The sequence below is a fragment of the Somniosus microcephalus genome, chromosome 12, assembly GCF_052327205.1.
Source record: "Somniosus microcephalus isolate GS21.2 chromosome 12, FLI_Smic_1.0, whole genome shotgun sequence".
NCBI lineage: Eukaryota > Metazoa > Chordata > Chondrichthyes > Squaliformes > Somniosidae > Somniosus > Somniosus microcephalus.
Window position 1 is genome coordinate 70252431 of NC_140998.1, and position 21577 is coordinate 70274007.

The window sequence follows — 21577 nt, forward strand, 5'->3', positions numbered from 1 at the left end:
TGTAGGCTGACAGTCCAGTGCATTACCGAAGGAGTTTTGCACTGTTGGAGTTGCTGTATTTCAGATGAGATGTTACACCGAGGTCCCGTCTGCTCCCACGGGTGAGCGTAAAGGATCCCATTAAACTATTTTGAAGAAGTATTCACTAGCGTTTAGAAGAATGAGAGGGGATCTTATTGAAACATATAGGCCCAGAAATTCCGTTCACAGCCGGCTGTAATTTGGAAAAATCTCCGCCTGAACCGGAGGGCTCCTGGGAGGCGCAGAATTCTGTTGCTGTGCCTCTTCAAACTGCCGGTGTGCAGGACACGTGTATCCCAGGGGCGCAGGTAGTTCGCAGCGTCTCTGGGATCACGTGGGCCATGGGGAGCCAATCAGAGCAGGGAATCTCCGTTCATAGATTTGACAGGAAGACTTGTCAAATCTATGAATAGAGATCAGCCCCAAAACATAAGTGAAACTTCAAATAATTTTTTTTTTTTTTTAAAACATCAAATTTTTTAAATGACTATAAATCACATTAACTTTTAAACAAAAATTTAAATTTTTGAAAAAAATAAAGTTTTTAACAGGGCTAAAAATAAACTTACCTTTAAAGTATTTTTAAAATGATAAATCGGTGGAAATTTTTTTTTTACTTCAACTGTTAGTCTGGTAAAAGCAGGCCTTGTGCCGAGGAGCTGCCGGCCTTGCGCCCGCTTTTCTAGGCGCAGCAGTTTCTGACTTACCTGGACTGAAGCAACTGTGAAAGAAACGGAAGCTCCAGCGTAAGCGCTGCCTATCCGGCGCAGGCGTTTGACCTGTCAAGCCATTTCTTCACAGAATGGAAGTTCTGGTTTCCAGTGCATGCCTAAAACCGGCACTTCCGTTGGCCCTACGGGTGAGTACACACCCGTAGGGAACGGAATTTATGGGCCATAAAATTCTAACAGGGCTAGACAGACTGAATGCAGGGAGGATGTTTCCCCTGGCTGGGGGGGTCTAGAACGAGGGGTCACAGTCTCAGGATAAGGGGTAGGACATTTAGGACTGAGATGAGGAGAAATGTCTTCACTCAGGGTTGTGAACCTGTGGAATTCTCTACCACAAGACTATGGAGGCCAAGTCACTGAATATATTTAAGAAGGAGATAGATTTCTAGACACAAAAGGCATCAAGGGGTATGGGGAGAGAGCGGGAATATGGTATTGAGATAGAGGATCAGCCGTGGATCATATTGAATGGCAGAGCAGGCTCGAAGGGTCGAATGGCCTGCTCCTATTTCTCTGTTTCTAATCCCCCTAGACCTCTTGGACTTTTGAACATCTCTGATTTTAAATGCTCCACTATTGATGATCGTACTTTCAGCTGCCTAGGTCCTAAGCTCTGGAATTCCCTCGCTACCGCTCTTTCCTCCTTTTTAAGACGCTCCTTACATCCTACCTGTTTGACCAAGCTTTTGGTCATCTGCCTTAACATCTCCTTATATAGCTTGGTCTCAATTTTATTTTTGGTAACACTTCTGTGAAGTGACGTTTTATTACATTAACAGCGCTATATAAATAATTGTTGTCTATTGATCCCTGCAATCAAATGCATCTTGGCTCATTTTATAATGGTTCTGTCCCCAAGCTAAAGAGCTGTACACACAAATTTCCTGTAATTATGCTGGTTCAAAACAGATGTAAAATTAAGCCAGGAATTTTGGGTGCAGCATTGAAACAATCACTCTTATGGTTTTATTTCAGTTTATATAAAAAAAAATAAAAAAAATTAGCTTTACTGAGACCTACAGTTTGAGATACTTTGAAAGTATTTTTATGGCATAAGTCACATTAAAAATTGAAAACTTTCCACGATTGGATGTTAAACATGCTGTGCCTAATGTGCATGAATGATAGTTAGATGGCTTGAAACTTTAATTTTCATATTTAAAGAAGGAATATTTGGTGATTTCCTTGGGACTTGATTGTTTATACTGATTTCTGCTTGTTTATGGCCATTTTTAAATTCTGTGTATACCAACAAGATTAGCAGGAAATTTGGGTATAAATAGATATCGGCAAAAATTAAACATTGAAAGAATAAGTTAATAGTAACAATGACAGCATAAATTTTACAGTACTGTACACTGGCTAATGCAAATTTCTATGATTACTTAACTCGTAAGTAGAAAATAACAAATTGTTGCTGGAATCTGTACTCGTGTGTTGATTAAGCAATGCCTTGATTTCAAAATTCTCATCCTTGTTTTCAAATCCCTCCATGGCCTTGCCCCTTCCTACCTCTGTAATCTCCTTCAGCCCCACAACCCCCCCGAGATATCTGCACTCCTCAAATTCTGCCCTCTTGAGCATCCCTGATTATAATCGCTCTACCATCGGTGGCCGCGCCTTCAGCTACCTAGGCCCGATGCTCTGGAACTCCCTGCCTAAACCTCTCCGCCTCTCTACCTCTCTTCTCCTTTTAAGACGCTCCTTAAAACCTACCTCTTTGACCAAGCTTTTGATCACCTGCCCTAATTTCTTATGTAGCTCGGTGTCAATATTTTGTCATATAATACTCCTGTGAAACACCTTGGGACATTTTACTACAGTACGTTAAAGGCGCTATACAAATACTTGTTTTTCCTTTTCTCACCATCTATGGGAGCTATCTGTCTCACTCACTATGCATAGGCTTCAGACAGACATTTGAAATTGAACCAGCCAAGCAGAGAAATACTTTTTTTTTAAATAAAAAAATAAAAATTTAAATAACTGTACTCAACTGAATTGTATACCATGCATCAGATACCTGGCTAAGACAAAATTATACAAAACTAAACTCTTTTCTGTGCATGAAGCTGGTTTTTAACTCCTTATGTATTGTGACAGATTTAAAGAAGTCAATACCATGCTAAATCTAGCAAAATACTTTGTGTTGCATATATAAAGAAACAAGACCGTTATGTCCCATGTACAGACACCAGAAACTGAGCATATTGGAGCCACAATGTCTAATTGACTGTCTCTCAAACAATGCCAAGGTTCTGATTTCTAGCAATTAGCCGTTGAATGAACTGGCCCCCCCCCCCGGGTTTAATTGACATCAGCTAGATTTTGTAGCCTTAGTGGGGAGCACACCTTTAGCAACAGCAGCAAAATAATACTGTGACCCAGAATTCATTGAAAAAGTAATTGCGTGTGAACAACAAATGCCATTATTAATGTGCAAATTGACCAGCAACGTGGCAAGGAAGAGAGACCCTGTGAATTACAAATCAAGAGGTTGCTGGACAATTTGCATCACCCCTCTGTTAGCTTCATGAAAGTGGCACCTCGCCCTTAACCTCCCTGTGAGTTTCATGAAGTTGCTGCATTTGCCCATTAAATTTGTCAGAGTTAAGGCCAGTAATTAATAGCACAAGTACCTTTTTTAATGTGATCATTGTTAATGACAGCCAATCAACCTCATACCCAGAAAGTGAACAATTCTAAGTGTGAAGCCTCATTCCTTCAGGTTGTGAATTGTTGAGATTTTAAAAATGTCAATTACAAATCATCACCATTTTATATTAAAAAAAAAATCATTTCTTTTCCTGTCTCCTTTTTTCTCTTTCTCTTAATCCAATCTTTTATTTCTCTTTCTGTACCTGATTTGACTTTGAATTCCCCCTCCTTCTCGGTCCTTCCTCTGTTTATTTCTCAGTCCTTTAATCTCATTGGTTAAAGCGAAACACTGTTGGTCCCATTGCTCACCAAGTCCCAGATGCCCTGTTGCCCTCATTGTGCCATTATCAGCTCGCACTTCCAGCAAAAAATGTTAAACTAAACTAAACATGCACGAACAAAACTAAACATGCACGAACAAGGCTAACGGGACACGCTGCGAGATGCCCAGCTCCAGCAAAATCTGGGCCATTATATTCTACAGGGCATAATGTTCCTGTCCTTGTAAAACACCACATCCTCTGCTTTACTGTGAGCAACGCAACAGGAGATTTGCTTGTATTTCAATTATGATTCCTGCCTGCAGAAGACATTTGCTAATGAATTAATCACAAGCTGTATAATATAAAATAATTTACAAAAGCTCCATTCAGGAATATAAATTCTAGTAGTTAACTTCTGACATTGAGTATTTCTCATATCAACTATATTTTTACTCCTAGTGCCCCAGATGTATGCAATGTGAAGCAAAATTTGACTTTCTTACCAGAAAAGTAAGATGTTTTACATTTCTTTGTAGTTTATTCTATTTATCAAAAATTAAGTCTTTATTCACGTGCTTCTATTAGAGGCACAGTATTAAAATTATGGTTCTTTTTACACTGAAAGGAAAAATAATGCACCACTAAAGAATGCAGTAAATTGAAATCCGTGTGGTGCCATAGTTGGGAGCACTAAATAAAGTGTGTTGATAGATCTTGGGTTCACAGTGAGCTGCTGATCTTTGCACTGTTTGGAGAGAAGTCTCCCAAGTCTTTGTGCTTCCATCAATCACCAGTGTGAAATTTGTATGCCATTTCTCTGTTAAGTTATCTTTTGTCAACACTCTGGTATGCAACCCAATATACAAAATAAACATAGCATTTTGCCAAGGGGATCATAAATGAAGAGATGCTCATTACTGGACTTGACTTGGCTACCCAGTAGTAGCTGGTGTTACAGTGCTATCAGGGCTGGGAGCATGTTGTCTGCCCATCTAACCCTCTCAACCATACACTGTGATGAGACCAGATAAATGGGGACAAAAATAAATGAGAAGGAGGAAATATGGCATTTTTACGTTGAGCTTAATGCTTTCTATTTTTAATTGAATAAAGTAACAGTCAGCTGTCTCTTACTGCACTGAAATATCTTTTGTGATTAAAGGAATTAAGAGATTTGCTATCATTCTAATAATATATTGAGTGATACACTAGTACAAAATAATTTAGCTGTTTCCCATTGCTGGTTGTACTGTTTGAATTGCTCTGTTATCGTCCCACCCCCTCAAGAGGTAAACTGATACTTGGAGTTTACATGAAATATAGTTTTAAACTGGTGTATCCTGTTTGGTCAAGAAGCTAAATATCATTTTTGAATGCATTTCTAATATAAATTTTCAGTTTTTGATTTGTTTAAAATTAATGTAGTTGTATGTATTCTACTGAATTGTTGATTTTATGTTAAGTATTCTGTTTTTTTTTATCCGCTGAACTATTCTGAAATTGGCAGCATCACTGCAGGAGATGTGGAAAATGCTTCTGTGACAAATGTTGCAGTAAAAAGGTACCTCTTCCACGGATGTACTTCATAGATCCAGTACGGCAATGTGCTGAATGTGCTCTCATCTCCCAGAAGGAATCAGAGTTCTTTGACAAACAGATCAAGGTGCTCATAAATGGTAAGACTTGCATTACTTGTTCACTTCAAACATGTTTAGAAGGTTTACTGTTATTAGTGACCTATATTGTGAACAAAATGTTTTAAAATTACTTTGTCATTTAGTGTTATATTTATGGAATTACTGTAATATGACTTCATTAGACATAGCTCTGTTAAACTCCTGTTGTACTGTGCGTTAAGGTATAGAAATGAATGAGCTTGTAAGGCTGCATTTTTAAAACAAGTTAAAATAATTTGATTGAAACATGGGTCTACCTGTGCTTTCTAAAGTTTCTGACAATCATGTTCTAGCTCCTACCTAAAGAATGCCTACACGTGCCAGATAACTGCTATTCACGTGTTAGTGAATATCAACAGGTTATTGAGGCACAACACAGCCAAGCCTGGTCCTGTCCTCGCCTGATGTCCACACGTGCACATTTCCAGTAAAGGTTGCTGGATGGTTATCCGGAGTGGGGGCCCTGGCTTATTTTCACTTTCCTTAACCCAGGAAACTAAGACTACTTATACCCTGTTTCTGCCCTAGCTGAGTTCAGCTCGCTCAGCGTAGACGCAATGTATGGCTCAGCTACTCACTGGATAAACTTGCTGGGTCATTGGGGATGCTACTATTAGTTTTTATGTAATGAAATCTAACATGACGACAGGTTTTAGATATCTGCCAACAATTAGCAATTTAAATGTATCTTTTAACTCAAACAAATGGAGGTGTGTTTGCGAGAACATTGGTCCAGATTTTGCGGTCAGTGGTGAACAAACGGCGCCAGCCATTCATTACACTTGCCAACAGACTTTCTATGGGCTTTTGCATTGAAACGTGCAGTGATTAGAAATGCAAAACAGCATGGTGCCCTCTACAGGGGATCTGGGACTTGTGTGAACAGGACAAGCAACTGTGTATCTCATTAGCCTATCAGATTGAAGAATCCTTACTGAGACAGGTAGAGTCTGAACTGGGAAGTGTTAGTTAGAATATTTAATTCACTGCTAAATCATGTACAGAAAGAGAGGGAGAGGAAGATGGGATTGAGAGAGGGATAAAAGAGACTAAGGAAAAGTAAAACAAAATTTATTTGAATTTAACTTTTTAAAAATCTCCAACAATAATAAAAATCTGACGTGAGACTCGACACCTGTAAAAGTTAATTTTCAGTGGCAGAGCGGTGGTTTGGTAGTACTTGAGACTTATCAAGCTGTTAAATTCACACATTTGAATGGACAAGCCCTAGCTTTTTCTGATGTATCTAGTGGGAAAGTACAGCAACTTCACACCCTTCCATGTGTTGCAATGCCAATTCTCTCGGCGAGTTACCAGTGCAGCGCAACTTCTGGAGGGGCAGGGCAACACGGACAGCAACTTCCTAATTTTGTATTTAACTGCACATGTGCAGTCGCCGGAAGTGGCTGTCTAATTTATTCTTTAATAAAGGTGAGCACTGTTAGCCTCGCTGTTCTCTTACTGCAAAATCTGGGCCATTGTGTTTAATGTTGGACAGATGAGTGCAATAGATGACAATTTGTGAATTCTGGTTGCATTTATTGCACTTCTTCCTTAGACCCTGTCATTCTACCAGTCTTGCCCAAGCATTTGACCTTTTTATCTGTAATGTTGTATCTTTGTTTCCATTCACACATTGTAACTGTTTGTTGCCAAGGGGCTACATTCCTTGTAACTTCGTGTTCCTCAGAAAAAGGTGAGACAATGAGTTGTCGGCTGTCAAACAACCACAGGTAGGTACAATTTATTTTGAATGTTGTGGTATTAAAATGTCTTGTGTGAATATCATTTACACAGTACATGCAAGTCTTTATGAACAGTACACTTCTAGAACTTTAGGAAACAATACATAAAGCAAGCCTGTAAAACTCCTTTTATAGTAAGGGGTGGGGGGGGGGGGGGGGAAGAAAGAGTGAGGCATTGTAGTTAACATACTGATTTTTGAGTAAGGATAATATTGCATCAAAACTATAGTTATGGCTGCCAAATGCAGTTCTTGCTTGTGGTCTGAAGGAACAGTTTTGTTGAAAGGTCAAGTCTATTTTTAAACTGGAATGGCAAGATTCAGAATTAGCCTGAAAAGACTTGCAACCTGCAAAATGTGAAGCAAGTCTTGCTCTCCTGAACTGCACGCGACTAGGTGACACAAACCCATGAAATAGTAATATGGGCCGAGACTCCATAATATTGCCAAGAAAGGTGCAGGAAATCTATTGATCTTTCCCTGTTACACAGCTACTATACTTCTTCTTCCAGAATGTTCAATACCTCCTCAGTCTGGCCAACCATTTATATCTGCAGTCATATAAAGCCACTTCCACATCCCACAAGGGGGCTGTCTGTATCAGCCCATATGGAGTAATTCTGACATACTACCAGGACCCAATGAGCAAATTCAATCGTAACATGGGAGACTAGCAGGGCTCTTGCATCTTGCAACAAGGGTTCTATCAGGCTTTCAGAGCTGAGTACCAACTTAACCAGGGTGACTTCTGCCATCTCCAAATCAAATACTTCTATTAGATCAAGCCAACTGAGAGAGAAGTAAGGACAGGTAATGACGAGCTGGTCCATTGAGCTTGTACTATACGGGCATGGTGTAACTTTTGCACACCATCACTCCGTTCAGCCCCTCATCCACAGCCACGCAATCTCCTGGGAGAGGCAAAAACCATGGCTCAATTTAGGAAAATAATTTGGAGACATTCCTCTCTGATTCCTGAAAGCAATCAAACAAGTTCCAGGAGACGCATCCACCAAATGACCCGCTAAGCTTCGATATGCAGATTTGTTGGCCGCTCTCGGGAACTCATCAAGTTCCCTTTTGAATGCTTGAAGTCACACTCGCTGCCTGTGCTGGCATCTTGTTTCAGAGATCGATGATCTCTGTGAAAAGAAGAACCTCTTGGAATCTAACCTAGTTCCAAGATTAGATAACTTATTTTGTTCCCTGGTCCTCCTTAACATATCTAGCTCAAATAGCTTATTCATTTGGACTGAGTCTGATTATGAAGCTTACGTTTGTTCAAAGTATAAAGCCCCATTACTTTGTTCAGAGTATAAAACCTGTTTAACCCTATCGTGGTAACTGGGCCCTGAAACAAGGTATCGATCTAGTGCCCCCCCTCTGATTCTTTTTCAGGGCCTTTATATCACCCATCATGTGAGATCATCAAAACTGGACACTATTCTAGATTAAAAACAGAAAATGCTGGAAATACTCAGTGGGTCAGGCAGCCTCTGTGTTGAAAGGAAGGGTAGGATTAATGTTTCAGATCTTTAGCCCTTTGTCAGAACCCAAGCATTCTAGCTGTGATCTGTATAGAGGCCTTGTACAGAGAAAGAATAATGTTTCTTGTTTTATATTAAATTGTTGTGGCAATACATCCAAACACCTTATTCACTTTTACAATCGACTTGCAGCACTTTTTTAATTCCTGGAGTTCCAGGATTTTGACTCAGTGACGATGAAGGATTGACGATATATTTCTAAGTCAGGATGGTGTGTGACTTGGAGGGGAACTTGGAGGTGGTGGTGTTCCCATGCGTCTCCTAGGTGGAAGCGGTCACAGGTTTGTGAGGTGCTGCCAAAGAAGTCTTGGCGAGTTGCTGAAGTGCATCTTGTAGATGTTACACAGTGCAGCCACAGTACGCCGGTGGTGGAGGGAGTGAATGTTTAAGGTGATGGATGGGGTGCTAATCAAGTGGGCTGCTTTGTCTTGGATGGTGTAGAGCTTCTTGAGTGTTGTTGGATCTGCACTCATCCAGGCAAGTGGAGAGTATTCCATCACATTCCTTACTTGTGCTTTGTAGATGGTGGGAAAGGCTTTGGTGAGTCAGGAGCTGAGAATATCTAGCTTCTGACCTGCTCTTGTTACTACAGCATTTATATGGCTGGTCCAGTTAAGCTTCTGGTCAATGGTGACCCCCAGGATGTTGTTGGTGGGGGATTCGGCGATGGTAATGCTGTTGAATGTCGAGGGGCAGCAGTTAGACTCTCGCATGTTGGAGATAGTCATTGCCTGGCACTTGTGTGGCGCAAATGTTAGCTGCCACTTAGCAGCCCAAGCCTGAACGTCGTCCAGGTCTTGTTGCATGCGGGCATTGACTGCTTCATTATCTCAGTTGTTGTAAATGGCACTGAACACTGTGCAGTCATCAGCGAACATCCCCATTTCTGACCTTATGTTGGCGGGTAGGTCATTGATGAAGCAGCTGATGATTGGGCCTAGGACACTGTCCTGTGGAACTCCTGCAGTGATATTCTGGGGCTGAGATGATTGACCTTCAGCCACCACAACCATCTTCCTTCATGCTAGGTATGACTTCAGCCAGTGGAGAGTTTTCCCCCCGATTCCCAGTGACTTCCATTTTACTAGGCTCCTTGATGTCAAGGGCAGTCATCAACCCTCACCTGGCTATGGACCTTCAGTGACTCGTGCACAATAACACTTGGCCCTTTTCCCGTTCAAATGTTTTGAGAACACAACCCTGCATAGTGTACATGGAGTTCCCTCTGCCCAAGTGCAATATGCTACATTTATCTACGGTTATTTGCAACTTGCTTAATTGCAATTCCCGTTTTAAAGTTTTTTCCCCATATACTTCCATTTGTGAAATTTGTTTTATTGCAATTCCTGCTTGTATGTGTAAGATTCTATCTACAGGGTAGCTCCTTGTCTTATTAATGATTCTGGCTTAATGCTTTGCCTTGTTAATGAATAGGTTCGAGAGTCTAGTGTCAGCAACTTTAATATTTTATTAAGAAATATATATACAGTAAGTTTTTTGGTCCTCTACTGTACTGTATATTGATAAATAAATCCTAGTAAACATGCAAGCACCAGGCGTCCATAGTCACTTACACGAGATTAGCCTGCTGGATGGAGCCTCGGATGCTCTGAGGTTAATCTCTAGTGTCTTCAGCCCCAGCTGTTCCACTTGCACCAGTGTGCGCTCAATTTATATACCCTGTAGTGGTCCATCTATGTCACCTGACTGCTTTTGGCGGGATGCTAGCAAAAGGCAGCTGGAACTTCTCTAATTTACGATTATATTATAAGGACACATTCCTAGTACCTAGCAGCATTTAGCTGTTTTCCTTCAGTAATTTTCTAACAGTAGACAGATTAGTTTAAAGATAATTGTTATTTCTTAGTTTCACATTCATAGCTATAAACGTCACATAATCTAATCTATTACTCACTCTGGCTTAAATTTATATTGTGCTTAATGACGGACAAAACCCTGTTCTTCCTCCTTATCTAAATCCTGTTGGTAGTGAAGTATTTATCTGCGCTTCTAACTCCGGCTAACTTCTCTTTCCCATAATGCATTTTATATCCACCATTTTATGTCACTGTCTCTAGAACCTACAATATGCAAGTGGCATGCAGAAATCCTGCTTTAACAGAACTTTCCACTTATACACCTGAGGTGCTCTCCTCTCAATCTGATGTGGTCAGTGTGCCTAAGAACCGGTTGACCTGGTTTACACCTGTTTAGTGTTGTGTGGGTGAGGGAGGAATGGAAGTCTATTTTTCCAGGTGGCTAAGCAAAAATAGCACCTAAATTTGTCACTGAACAAGTGGATGTTTTGAACAGTTTGAAGGAATTGAGGATTCAAAAGCTAGTCGCACAGATGCATGGCATTTCTGAATCTCGAATTTCTTGAATTCTGAAAACAAAAGTGAACGCCTTGAAGGACTGGGAAAGAAATGTGACGCAGGACTGGAAATGGAGCGTGGAAGTAAGATGGCTGATGTTGCACCGCTGCTTAGGTGGTATAATCACGAGAGAGCTCCGTCTCGCTTGACTGCTGCTTGTTGAAAGCTAATGAGCTTGTCGAGGAACTCTGTGTAGAAAGCTTCGAAGCATCAGTTAGATTCCTGTGTTGCTGGAAAGTGAGAGACAACCTTGTTTACAAAAAGCTGTGCGGTGGAAATGCAGATAGTGACAAACCCGCTGCTGGTGTATGGACTGAGGAAGTGTTGCTGGGTTTGTTAGCAGGGTATTCACTGACCGTATTTACAATTGTGACGAGACCAAACTTTTCTGTCATGCCATCTGATCAAAACTACACAAATAAAGGAGAGAAGGTGAGCTGTGGCAAAAATTAGAAGAGCATTTTACATTGTTGTGCACTAAACCAAATGGGCTCGGATAAGGTGAAGCCTCTCATGATTGGGAAAACCAAGAACCATTGTTGTTTTAAAAATGTGAAAACTTTATCAACTGATTATGAAAGATTAGGAATTGCTTGTGATGTTATGAATGCTACGACTGACACCTTGGTCCGGGGTGGATGATGGAAGCAGTGTTAGATGGTAAAAATTGGACATAGAAACATAGAAGATAGGAGCAGGAGTAGGCCCCTCGAGCCTGTTCTGCCATTTAATGAGATCATGGCTGATCATCCAAATTCAGTACCCTGTCCCCGCTTTCCCTCCATATCCCTTGATCCCTTTAGCCTTAAGAAATATATCTAACTCCCTTCTTGAATATATTTAATGAATTGGCCTCAACTGCCTTCTGTGGTAGAGAATTCCACAGGTTCACCACTCTCTGGGTGAAGAAATTCCTCCTCCATCTCAGTCCTAAATGGCTTACCCCTTATCCTTAGACTGTGGCCCCTGGTTCTGGACTCCCCCACCATCGGGAACATCCTTCCTGCATCTAGTCTGTCTAGTCCTGTTAGAATTTTATAAGTTTCAATGCGATCCCCTCTCATTCATCTAAACTCCAGCGAATATAAGCCTAATCGACCCAATCTTTCCTCGTACGTCATTCCTGCTGTCCCAGGTATCAGTCTGGTGAATCTTCGCTGCACTCCCTCCATGGCAAGAACATCCTTCCTCAGATAAGGCGACCAAAACTGCACACAATACTCAAGATGTGGTCTCGCCAAGGCCCTGTACAACTGCAGCAAGACATCCTTGCTCCTGTATTCGAATCCTCTCGCTATGAAGGCCAACATACCATTTGCCTTCTTAACCACCTGCATGCTTACCTTCAGCGACTGGTGCACAAGGACACCCAGGTCTCGTTGCACTTCCCCTTCTCCCAATCTATTGCCATTCAGATAATAATCTGCCTTCCTGTTTTTGCCACCAAAGTGGATAACCTCGCATTTATCCACATTATACTGCATCTGCCCAATCACCCAAACTGTCCAAATCATACTGGAGTTTCTCGGTATCCTCCTCATAGCACTCACGCCCACCCAGCTTTGTGTCGTCTGCAAACTTGGAGATATTACATCTAGTTCCCTCGTCTAGATCATTAATATATATTGTGAATAGCTGGGGTCCTAGCGCCAATCCCTGCGGTACCCCACTAGTCACTGCCTGCCACTCGGAAAAAGACCCGTTTATTCCAACTCTTTGCTTCCTGTCTGCCAACCAGTTCTCTATCCAAGTCAGTACTTTACCCCCAATCCCATGTGCTTAACTTTCACGTGTGAAAGATTAAGAGCCACATCATGACGAGTAGCATTATCCATCAAAAGCAACAGCACCTTGTACTGCTATCTCATCCCGTCATTGAAAGAAAGCAGTCACTTTCCAAAATTTGTTTCTGTCATCACCACAAGCAATTCCTGCGCAAGATGGTTTCGGTTTTAGATTCCACTGAGGAAACTGCCATTTCACAGGCTATGAATTTTTGTGGTAGAGCTTGGAATGCTGCGACTTGCTTTCTAGCGAGGAAAACAATGCCCGAGTCCTGCTTGAGTGAGGTGGAGTTTGACCTTTTTGGTTTTGATGAGTGATGACCATGACATCTGCAGAGAGATGCCTGATGCAGAAATCATTTCCCACGATTAGAGGGGTAGATTCTGCACTGTGCATTCTGTGTTCATCAAGTCAAAAGATAGTGAAATATTTGAATTTTATGCACTGGTAGGGAAAGTATGGAGGTTGGTAACTTCTGATCAACACCAAAGAAAATCGCTCAATTCTTTGCAGCACATAAAACTCCCAAGACATGAGCATTTTTCTTAAATTTTAAGCTGTTAGACTGTCTTCACCATTATTGTAAGATGTGTGAAATTTAGGCACATAAAGGTTGTTATGCACCAAACTAGCCTTAATTTTTGTTGCTTCTCGCTTTATAGCAATTTCCATTTTATCGCAGTTTCCAAAGTTGTCACGAGTGTTTGCAATTAAGCGGGTTCTACTGTATGTTAAAAGACATCTGCCAGATAGGGGCCGATTTCCTCAATCACATCTAGATCTGTCTTGTGTTCCTTTTTTCCCCTCATCTAACCCGCACACACATTTTGTATCATCTGCAAACATGCAGACAGTTCCCTTGATGCTTCATCCAGATTATTGCTGCAGATGGTGAAGGGCAACAGTCCTAACACCGATCCCCGTGGGACTCCACTAGGGACGGGTCCCCATGCAGATCTTCTACCATTAATAGCTACCTTCTATCTGAGAATATAAGTAGTTCCTTATCCATCCCAAAATCTGTCCATCAATCCCATGAGACTCAACCTTATTTGGTTGTCAAATGTAAGAAGTCACACAACACCAGGTTATAGTCCAACAGTTTTATTTGAAATCACAAGCTTTCGGAGCGTTGCTCCTTCGTCAGGTGAAGTGGAGAGATGCATAAAGACACAGCTTATATAGTCAGAGAATAATGCCAGATGATTACAGGTAATCTTTCTAACTGCCATTTATCACACCTCGGCAGAGATAATCACAGCAATCAAAGGTGTGAATGGTGTCCAAACAGGTCAGTTAGGAAAACATTACATCAAAGAACAATGAGGTGGGGTCACAAGGGGGCAAATGTTGCAGATGCTGGGGTCTGTATAAAAAACAAAAAACAGACAAAAAAACATATTTTTTTTGCTGGAAATCACAGCAGGTCCGGCTGCATCTGTGTAGAGAGAACAAGCCAATGATGACTCGAGTCTGGATGACCTTATGTCAAGTGGAGTTACATGTAGCGTGACATGAACCCAAGATCTCGGTTGAGGCCGTCCTCATGGGTGCGGAACTTGGCTATCAGTTTCTGCTCGATGATTTTGCGTTGTCGTGTGTCTCAAAGGCCGCCTTGGAGAATGCTTACCCGAAGATCGGAGGCTGAATGTCCTTGACTGCTGAAGTGTTCCCCGACTGGGAGGGAACACTCCTGCCTGGCGATTGTTGCGCGGTGTCCGTTCATCCATTGTCGCAGTGTCTGCTTGGTCTCACCGATGTACCATGCTCCGGGGCATCCTTTCCTGCAACGTATGAGGTAGACAACGTTGGCCGAGTCACACGAGTATGTACCATGTACCTGGTGGGTGGTGTCCTCACGTGTGATGATGGTATCTGTGTTGATGATCTGGCATGTCTTGCAGAGGTTGCCGTGGCAGGGTTGTGTGGTGTCGTGGTCGCTGTTCTCCTGAAAGCTGGGTAATTTGCTGCGAACGATGGTCTGTTTGAGGTTAGGCGGATGTTTGAAGGCGAGTAGTGGAGGCGTGGGGATGGCCTTAGCGAGGTGTTCGTCGTCATCGATGACATGTTGAAGGCTGCGAAGAACATGGCGTAGTTTCTCTGCTCCGGGGAAGTACTGGACGATGAAGGGTACTCTGTTGGTTGTGTCCCGTGTTTGTCTTCTGAGGAGGTCTATGCGATTTTTTTGCTGCGGCCCGTCTGAACTGTCGATCGGCGAGTCGAGCGTCATATCCCATTCTTACGAGGGCGTCTTTTAGCGTCTAGGTGTTCATCGCGTTCCTCCTCGTCTGAGCAGATCCTGTGTATTCGCAGGGCTTGTCCATAGGGGATGGCTTCTTTAACATGGTGATATACCTATCAATTCATTCCATGAAAAGCGACGAGTTAAGATAGTAACTATAGGTTTTTATTGGCTAAATAACAGAGCCCACCCTCGTGGGTGATCGGTTCCAGCAAGGAAGAATACTAGCCAAGCAATCACCTTTATACCTGGGCAAGCAGGCGGAGCCATGGGCGGAGTCAGCTGAGGGATGCCTAGGTATAACAGCGTGCGAGGCAAGAGGTAACCTTGTGTAGGTGATAACAGTGTAACAATAACAGTGGGTTACCACACATGGTTAGAGTGGAAGCTGGAGAAGTGGAGCATCCTGAGGTTGTCTGTGGGCTTGCGGTAGAGTGAAGTGCTGAGGTGTCTGTCTTTGATGGAGATTCGTGTGTTCAAGAATGAAACCGATTCTGAGGAGTAATCCATGGTGGGATGGAACTTGTTGATGTTATCGTGTAGTCTTTTCAGTGATTCTTCGCTGTGGATCCATAGGAAGAAAATGTCGTCTATGTATCTGGTGTATAGCGTTGGTTGGCGGTCCTGTGCAGCGAAGAGGTCTTGTTCGAACTTGTGCGTGAAGATGTTGGCGTATTGGGGTGCGAATTTGGTCCCCATGGCTGTTCCGTGTGTTTGGGTAAAGAACTGGTTGTCGAAGTTGAAGACATTGTGGTCAAGGATGAAGCGGATGAGTTGTAGGATGGCGTCTGGAGATTGGCTGTTGTTGGTGTTGAGTACTGAGGCTGTCGCAGCGATGCCGTCATCGTGGGGGATACTGGTGTAGAGTGCCGAGACATCCATCGTGGCGAGGAGTGTTCCTGGTTCAACTGGTCCGTGGGTGTCGTTGGCTTGTTCTCTCTACACCGATGCGGCCGGACTTGCTGTGATTTCCAGAAAAAAAAGTTTTTTTTTGTTTGTGTTTTTTTGTTTTTCATACAGACCCCAGCATCTGCAACATTTGCCCCCTTGTGACCCCACCTCATTGTTCTTTGATGTAATGTTTTCCTGACTGACCTGTTTGGACACCATTCACACCTTTGATTGCTGTGATTATCTCTCTGCTGAGGTGTGATAAATGGCAGTTAGAAAGATTACCTGTAATCATCTGGCATTATTCTCTGACTATATAAGCTGTGTCTTTATGCATCTCTCCACTTCACCTGACGAAGGAGCAGCGCTCCGAAAGCTTGTGATTTCAAATAAAACTGTTTGACTATAACCTGGTGTTGTGTGACTTCTTAAATTTGTCCACCCCAGTCCAACACCGGCATCTGCACACCATTATTTGGTTGTGTGCAGCACCATGTCTAAGGCTTTTTGAAAATCAAGATGCACCACACGGAGCCGCAATTCGAGGGGGAAAAAAAGTGTAAATCTGTCTGTTCCCTCATCATGATCTTGATGAATACCAATATCAATTGCAGCCAAGCAGTGTGTTCACTGAAAAGGTGAACCTCCTTCCACTCAATCTGTGGGTTGGGCACCGTGGAGGCTCAGTGTATGCACTCATGTCAGCTGAATTAGCTACTACCAACAACAGATAACCTGATATAGAACATTTCCTATATAACTACAAAGGACTAAACCAGAAAAGCACATGGGAAGTTACTGATACAAATGGAAAAGCAAACCTTTTTCCTTTCCGAGGCAAACAGGAAATACATTAGTGTACCAAGGTTATTTACAAGTAAGCCAGAATTGTGTATTTTGGTGAAATTTACCATGAATAATATAGTAATGAACACATTTGCAAAAAAAAAAATTTAACTTTTGAAAAAACGTAATTTGAACCTGTGTGCACTTTTTTTCCTAAAATGGTGATGTCTGCTTTGAATTGTTAAAGTAGAAGGAGGAAATATGGATTGATCTCTATTTTGCTGGAATATTTTTTTTTTTAATTCCCATTATTACTGTTGTTAAATGTTTAATTAGATGACCCATGTAATGTGTGTACAGTCGCTGTGACCAGATTGCACTTTTTTTATAAAGTAGCTTTTCCTTTTTTCTGAAATGTAGAACAGAATTAGTTTTCTCCTCTTCACATTGTCTTGATGAGCCATAATCACCAACGGACACATTAATTTGGTGCTGAGGAAAATGCCAGGTTTAATCCCTAACCTGTGTTGAGTTAGCTAATCTCTGCTGGGGTGTGCTTAGGCTGCTACAATCTGCATCAGTACAAGAAACTTTGTGCTATCCGGAGGTGAGCTATCCGGCAATCTGGAGCCACCGGCAAAAATCAGCAGCCGTTTTTTATTCTTTGTTTTTTTTTGCTTTGTTTGAACAGTCAAGCTGTGCAAGGTCTGTAGCTATAGCAACAGCTTCAGCTACAGAGCTTTAGGGCCACACCCGAGTGTTTAAAAGCTGTTGCTAAGCAACAGTGTTGTCAAATACGGAGATAAGAATCTCCGTATCTCTCAACATTAACTCTGGAGAGTACGGCACTTTTTAGGCAACGGCAGCAGCTCGGTCCCGTGGGTGCCGGATAGCGCACAGTTTCCTGTACTATTTTTTTGCTAAGAGCTTAGATTCCTGCTCCTGCTACAAAATCACCATATACGGGTGTTGGGCAGGGACTGCATTGGGATTGGCTGAAATGCTTCACATGGTAGAATAACTGTAATCTGATCCGAATAGTTTCACCGATGAAGTGTTGGAGGGTTGACCGTGCCAGTAAGAGTCACTGATTTCAGGAAATAGTGAGGGGCTAGTGGGTGTATAATCTACATAAAAGAAAAAACAAAAAACCTGAGTGTTTGAATATTTTGCTTAATTATTCATGTATGACTGCAGTATTCAAAACGTTGTTACTCTGAAACATTTCTCTTGAAATCATGACAACTTTTAAATTTTTGCTAGGTATCTGTACCTGGATGGAGAAAATCACTTTGAAATTGAGGTTGCCCGAATTATAAGTGTTCAGGTGCTAACTGAAGGTTTTACTCCTGGAGGTAAATTTATGTTCAGTAGATGCTGGTTGTACAAGCAACTGATTTCAGCAGTAACTTTTTTTTTGTTAAAATTAATTTGCAGGGAAAATACTGCTTTTAAAATTATTGAGTCACAAAACTTAATATGCTGGAGCAAAATGGAATTTGCATAGAGCAATAAGAAAAATTAGGTGCCAGTATGGACCTTGTACAGCAAATGGCAGGGTATTGTCTTCCAAAGGAGTTGCCATGGGTTCAAGTTCCAGTGCTGGCTGGTTAGATCAGTGCTTGTTTTTGTTTGGACTAGTTGAAACTTCTCCTAGGAAGGATTCACCAGGCTGATTCCTGGGATGGCAGGAATGACGTATGGGGCGAGATTGTGTCGATTTGGGCTTATACTCGCTGGAGTTTAGAAGATTGAGAGGGGATCTCATCGAAACCTATAAAATTCTGTCAGGCCTGGACAGACTAGATGCAGGAAGGATGTTCCTGATGGCCGGGGAGTCCAGAACCAGGGGTCATAATCTAAGGATAAGGGGTAAGCCATTTAGGACTGAGAGGAGGAGGAATTTCTTCACTCAGAGGTGAATCTGTGGAATTCTCTGCCACAGAGGGCAGTGGAGGCCAGTTCATTAAATATATTCAAGAAGGAGTTAGATATATGTCTTAAGGCTAAAGGGATCAAGGGATATGGGGAGAAGGCAGGGACAGGGTACTGAATTGTATGATCAGCCATGATCTAATTAAATGGCGGGGCAGGCTCGAGGGGCCGAATGGCCTGCTCCTATCTTCTATGTTTCTATGAAAGTTGATGTGCTGCCTATTACTCAATTGTGGAGCAGCATTGGTAACTTTGGAAATCAGCAGCCTGGAGTAACCTTTCCAACTAAAGCATGCAAGTGAGATTGGATTTTTGTTTTCAAATTAAATTTGGTTAGCTGCCTTATGTAGATAGTGGTGTTTGTGTAATGAATTAGATGGTGGAGCTCATTTTCCTGATAGAATGGCCTGAAACTAATCCTTCTTTTCAATGCCTGCTGCTGCCTATCGTCTTGGTACAGAGAAAGATATTCACACTTACACCAGCCTCCTGGAGAACCCGTACATTACAGAAGGTTAGAAGTATGATTGTCATCTTAACCAACAACTCAGCATGTGCTGAACACCCTACATGTGGCCCGAAGGAGCTTGGCTTCTAATTTACTGTGTACTAGTTGCCTGGCTGAATGATGCTTTTTCTGTGAGGAGGATCCCATGCAGCTTCAGTTAAGCTGAATTCAATTGTTGTTAGTGCTGACTTTATGATGCATTGTAAATTACAAGGCAAACTCCTCAAAATCCTAAGAATTTTGTCTTTTCCCTTGCTTGCTTTAGATTGCATGTGTACTTTGCCGACAGTCAGAAATAGTGGCATTCTGCTTCGAAGTATAACCTGCTAGCTCGCTGTGCATTTCCATCTAGCCCATCATCCCTTAGTATATAGTGCTGCCAAAGACTGATAGTTTTGCAGTTATTTAGGCTATTTGAAACTTTGAGTGGAACCAAATATGATGTGGGTAACTGGAAAGCTACCTTAAATGGTTTTGAATAATACACTTTTGTGAGTTTAAATGTAGTTCAGTGGGTGTGCATGTGCAGTGTGACGTGCTGAATTGCATGGACTGGAAAAGTTACGGTTTCCATCTTTGGCTTGTGCTGAGTTAGCCAATTTAAGCCAAGGTGACCCTTATATTCAGCATCTCTTGGTTGGGATGGAGTCTGGGAACAGCCAGGGTTCCCATTGCTGATTGATTGCTATCCAACTCCTGCTGAATAAAATGGGTGCTGGGTGAGAAAAGGGTAGAAATATTTGTGATGACCATCAGTCAAAAAGCCCATTAAACTCATTTTCCACATTTAGATATGATGACTGTCCACTTGGGAGAGATATTAGAAGGTTGCCCTTTTTGTTTACACACATGTATTCCTTTATCTGGGAAAAATCCACTCCATAGTGGAAATAGTTGGTAAAAACATTATGCTAAGATGATGCACAAGGTATGGTTTTCCAGCCTTCCTTATTTGCAGTCTTGCTTGTTTAGGGTACATGTTGCAGCCTATCTATCCAGTAAATTCAGTTATACATTCAGTGAACAAATCATTTGTATCACATGTAATATCGACTTGGTGCTTCAAATTATATTGGATTAATTTGAAATCCTGATTTCTATCTTCTAAAACTGTTAGGCTGCTTGCTCATTTTTTTGGCTCACACAGCAACACATCCCAGACACTAATTGGATCACAGGAAGCATTAGCTACAGTATAAAGGAAGCAGTTGTGCTGGCTTTCCCATCTGGTATTGTTGTTTCTTCCTCTCTTTGTTTTGCCGTGTATCATTGTGTTCCTGAAAAAATTCATACAATTAAAGCAGATGCTCGTGCAAGTAAAATTATTACTTTACTTACCTGAAAGGGAAGTTGTAATATTGTCTTGAAAGAGTATTTGGGAGAAGTTGCTAGGTGGGATGATGCAAGAAGATAACTTGCCAGTTTTCTTTTTAACAGAATTTTAATGAAATCCAATTATCTGTACAATTTCAGGAGGTAATACACGTGCCACAGGGATGCTGGTCCAGTACAAAACCTTGGGCTCCCAGGAACCAAAACAGCTGAAGTTAAGTGCATCTGATGATTTCAATAGCAACAAGATGATGTCTGTTGGCTGGCTGGCTGCGATGCATAAGGTAAAGTATAACCGATCTGCTAGAGTCTTCCATCAAAGTATGAAAAGTCTGCTGCAGTCTACCATCAATCTGGAGTAAATGATCTTTACTGTAGGAAGTGAAAATGTAACTTTAAATGCAGTATATTTGAATGTAAAATTAGCTTAGGAATTGGAGAACAGAAACACCAAAGGCAAGAGAAGACTGGGGCAAGGCACATGGTTGTGGTCCAAATGGGGAGGTTCTTCGAATACATCCAGGACTGCTTCATGTATGTTGCATGTTCAGGAAGAGAGGTTTGCTTGATCTGGTTCTGGGAAACCAAACCGGACAAATAAGCAATCTGAAGGTGTAGCAACATGAGAAATAGTGACCATAACATAATTAGGTTCACACAAAAAAAAAGGAGTCAAAAGTAAAGGTGTTTGACTGGAAATTAGCCCATTATTAGAATGAAAGAGGACTGAGCCCAGATATGTTAGTTGGAAAAAATGGCAGATGACACTTGTAGACCAGCAGTAAGAGATATTTAAACATAAGGTACAGGTTGAAGACATTTGGAGCAGGAGTAAAGGGTCTGTGTCAAAGAGTGGAATTCCATTGATTTAAAAAGAGCAAAAATAAGGTTATAAAAGATACATATAGGAAAGATAATACAAAAGAAAACAGATACAAACAAAGTATAGATGGACAAAACAGGGGATGAGGAAGGCTAAAAGTAAATATGAAGAAAACACTGGTGGTCAACATAAAGGAGAACTAAGGCACAAGAAGTAACCGGATAGTCAAAGAAGAGGGTGGGATCACTTCATGGTGAACA

The 21577-nt window shown here is 41.7% G+C and overlaps 1 protein-coding gene across 4 annotated transcripts in view; it reads left to right on the plus strand.

The window, feature by feature from the left end:
- The window catches only part of zfyve21 (zinc finger, FYVE domain containing 21), a 37265-nt gene that overhangs the window by 9530 nt on the left and 6158 nt on the right, over positions 1-21577 (plus strand). For 2 of the 4 annotated variants that reach the window (XM_086003074.1, XM_086003073.1), the window contains exons 2-7: positions 4133-4183; positions 5181-5349; positions 7007-7082; positions 17983-18074; positions 19115-19168; positions 20636-20778. In XM_086003074.1, the coding sequence (XP_085859200.1) occupies positions 4133-4183; positions 5181-5349; positions 7007-7082; positions 17983-18074; positions 19115-19168; positions 20636-20778 (585 nt within the window). The remainder of the gene's footprint in view (positions 1-4132; positions 4184-5180; positions 5350-7006; positions 7083-17982; positions 18075-19114; positions 19169-20635; positions 20779-21577) is intronic. The other 2 variants (XM_086003075.1, XM_086003076.1) reach the window with 2 other exon arrangements.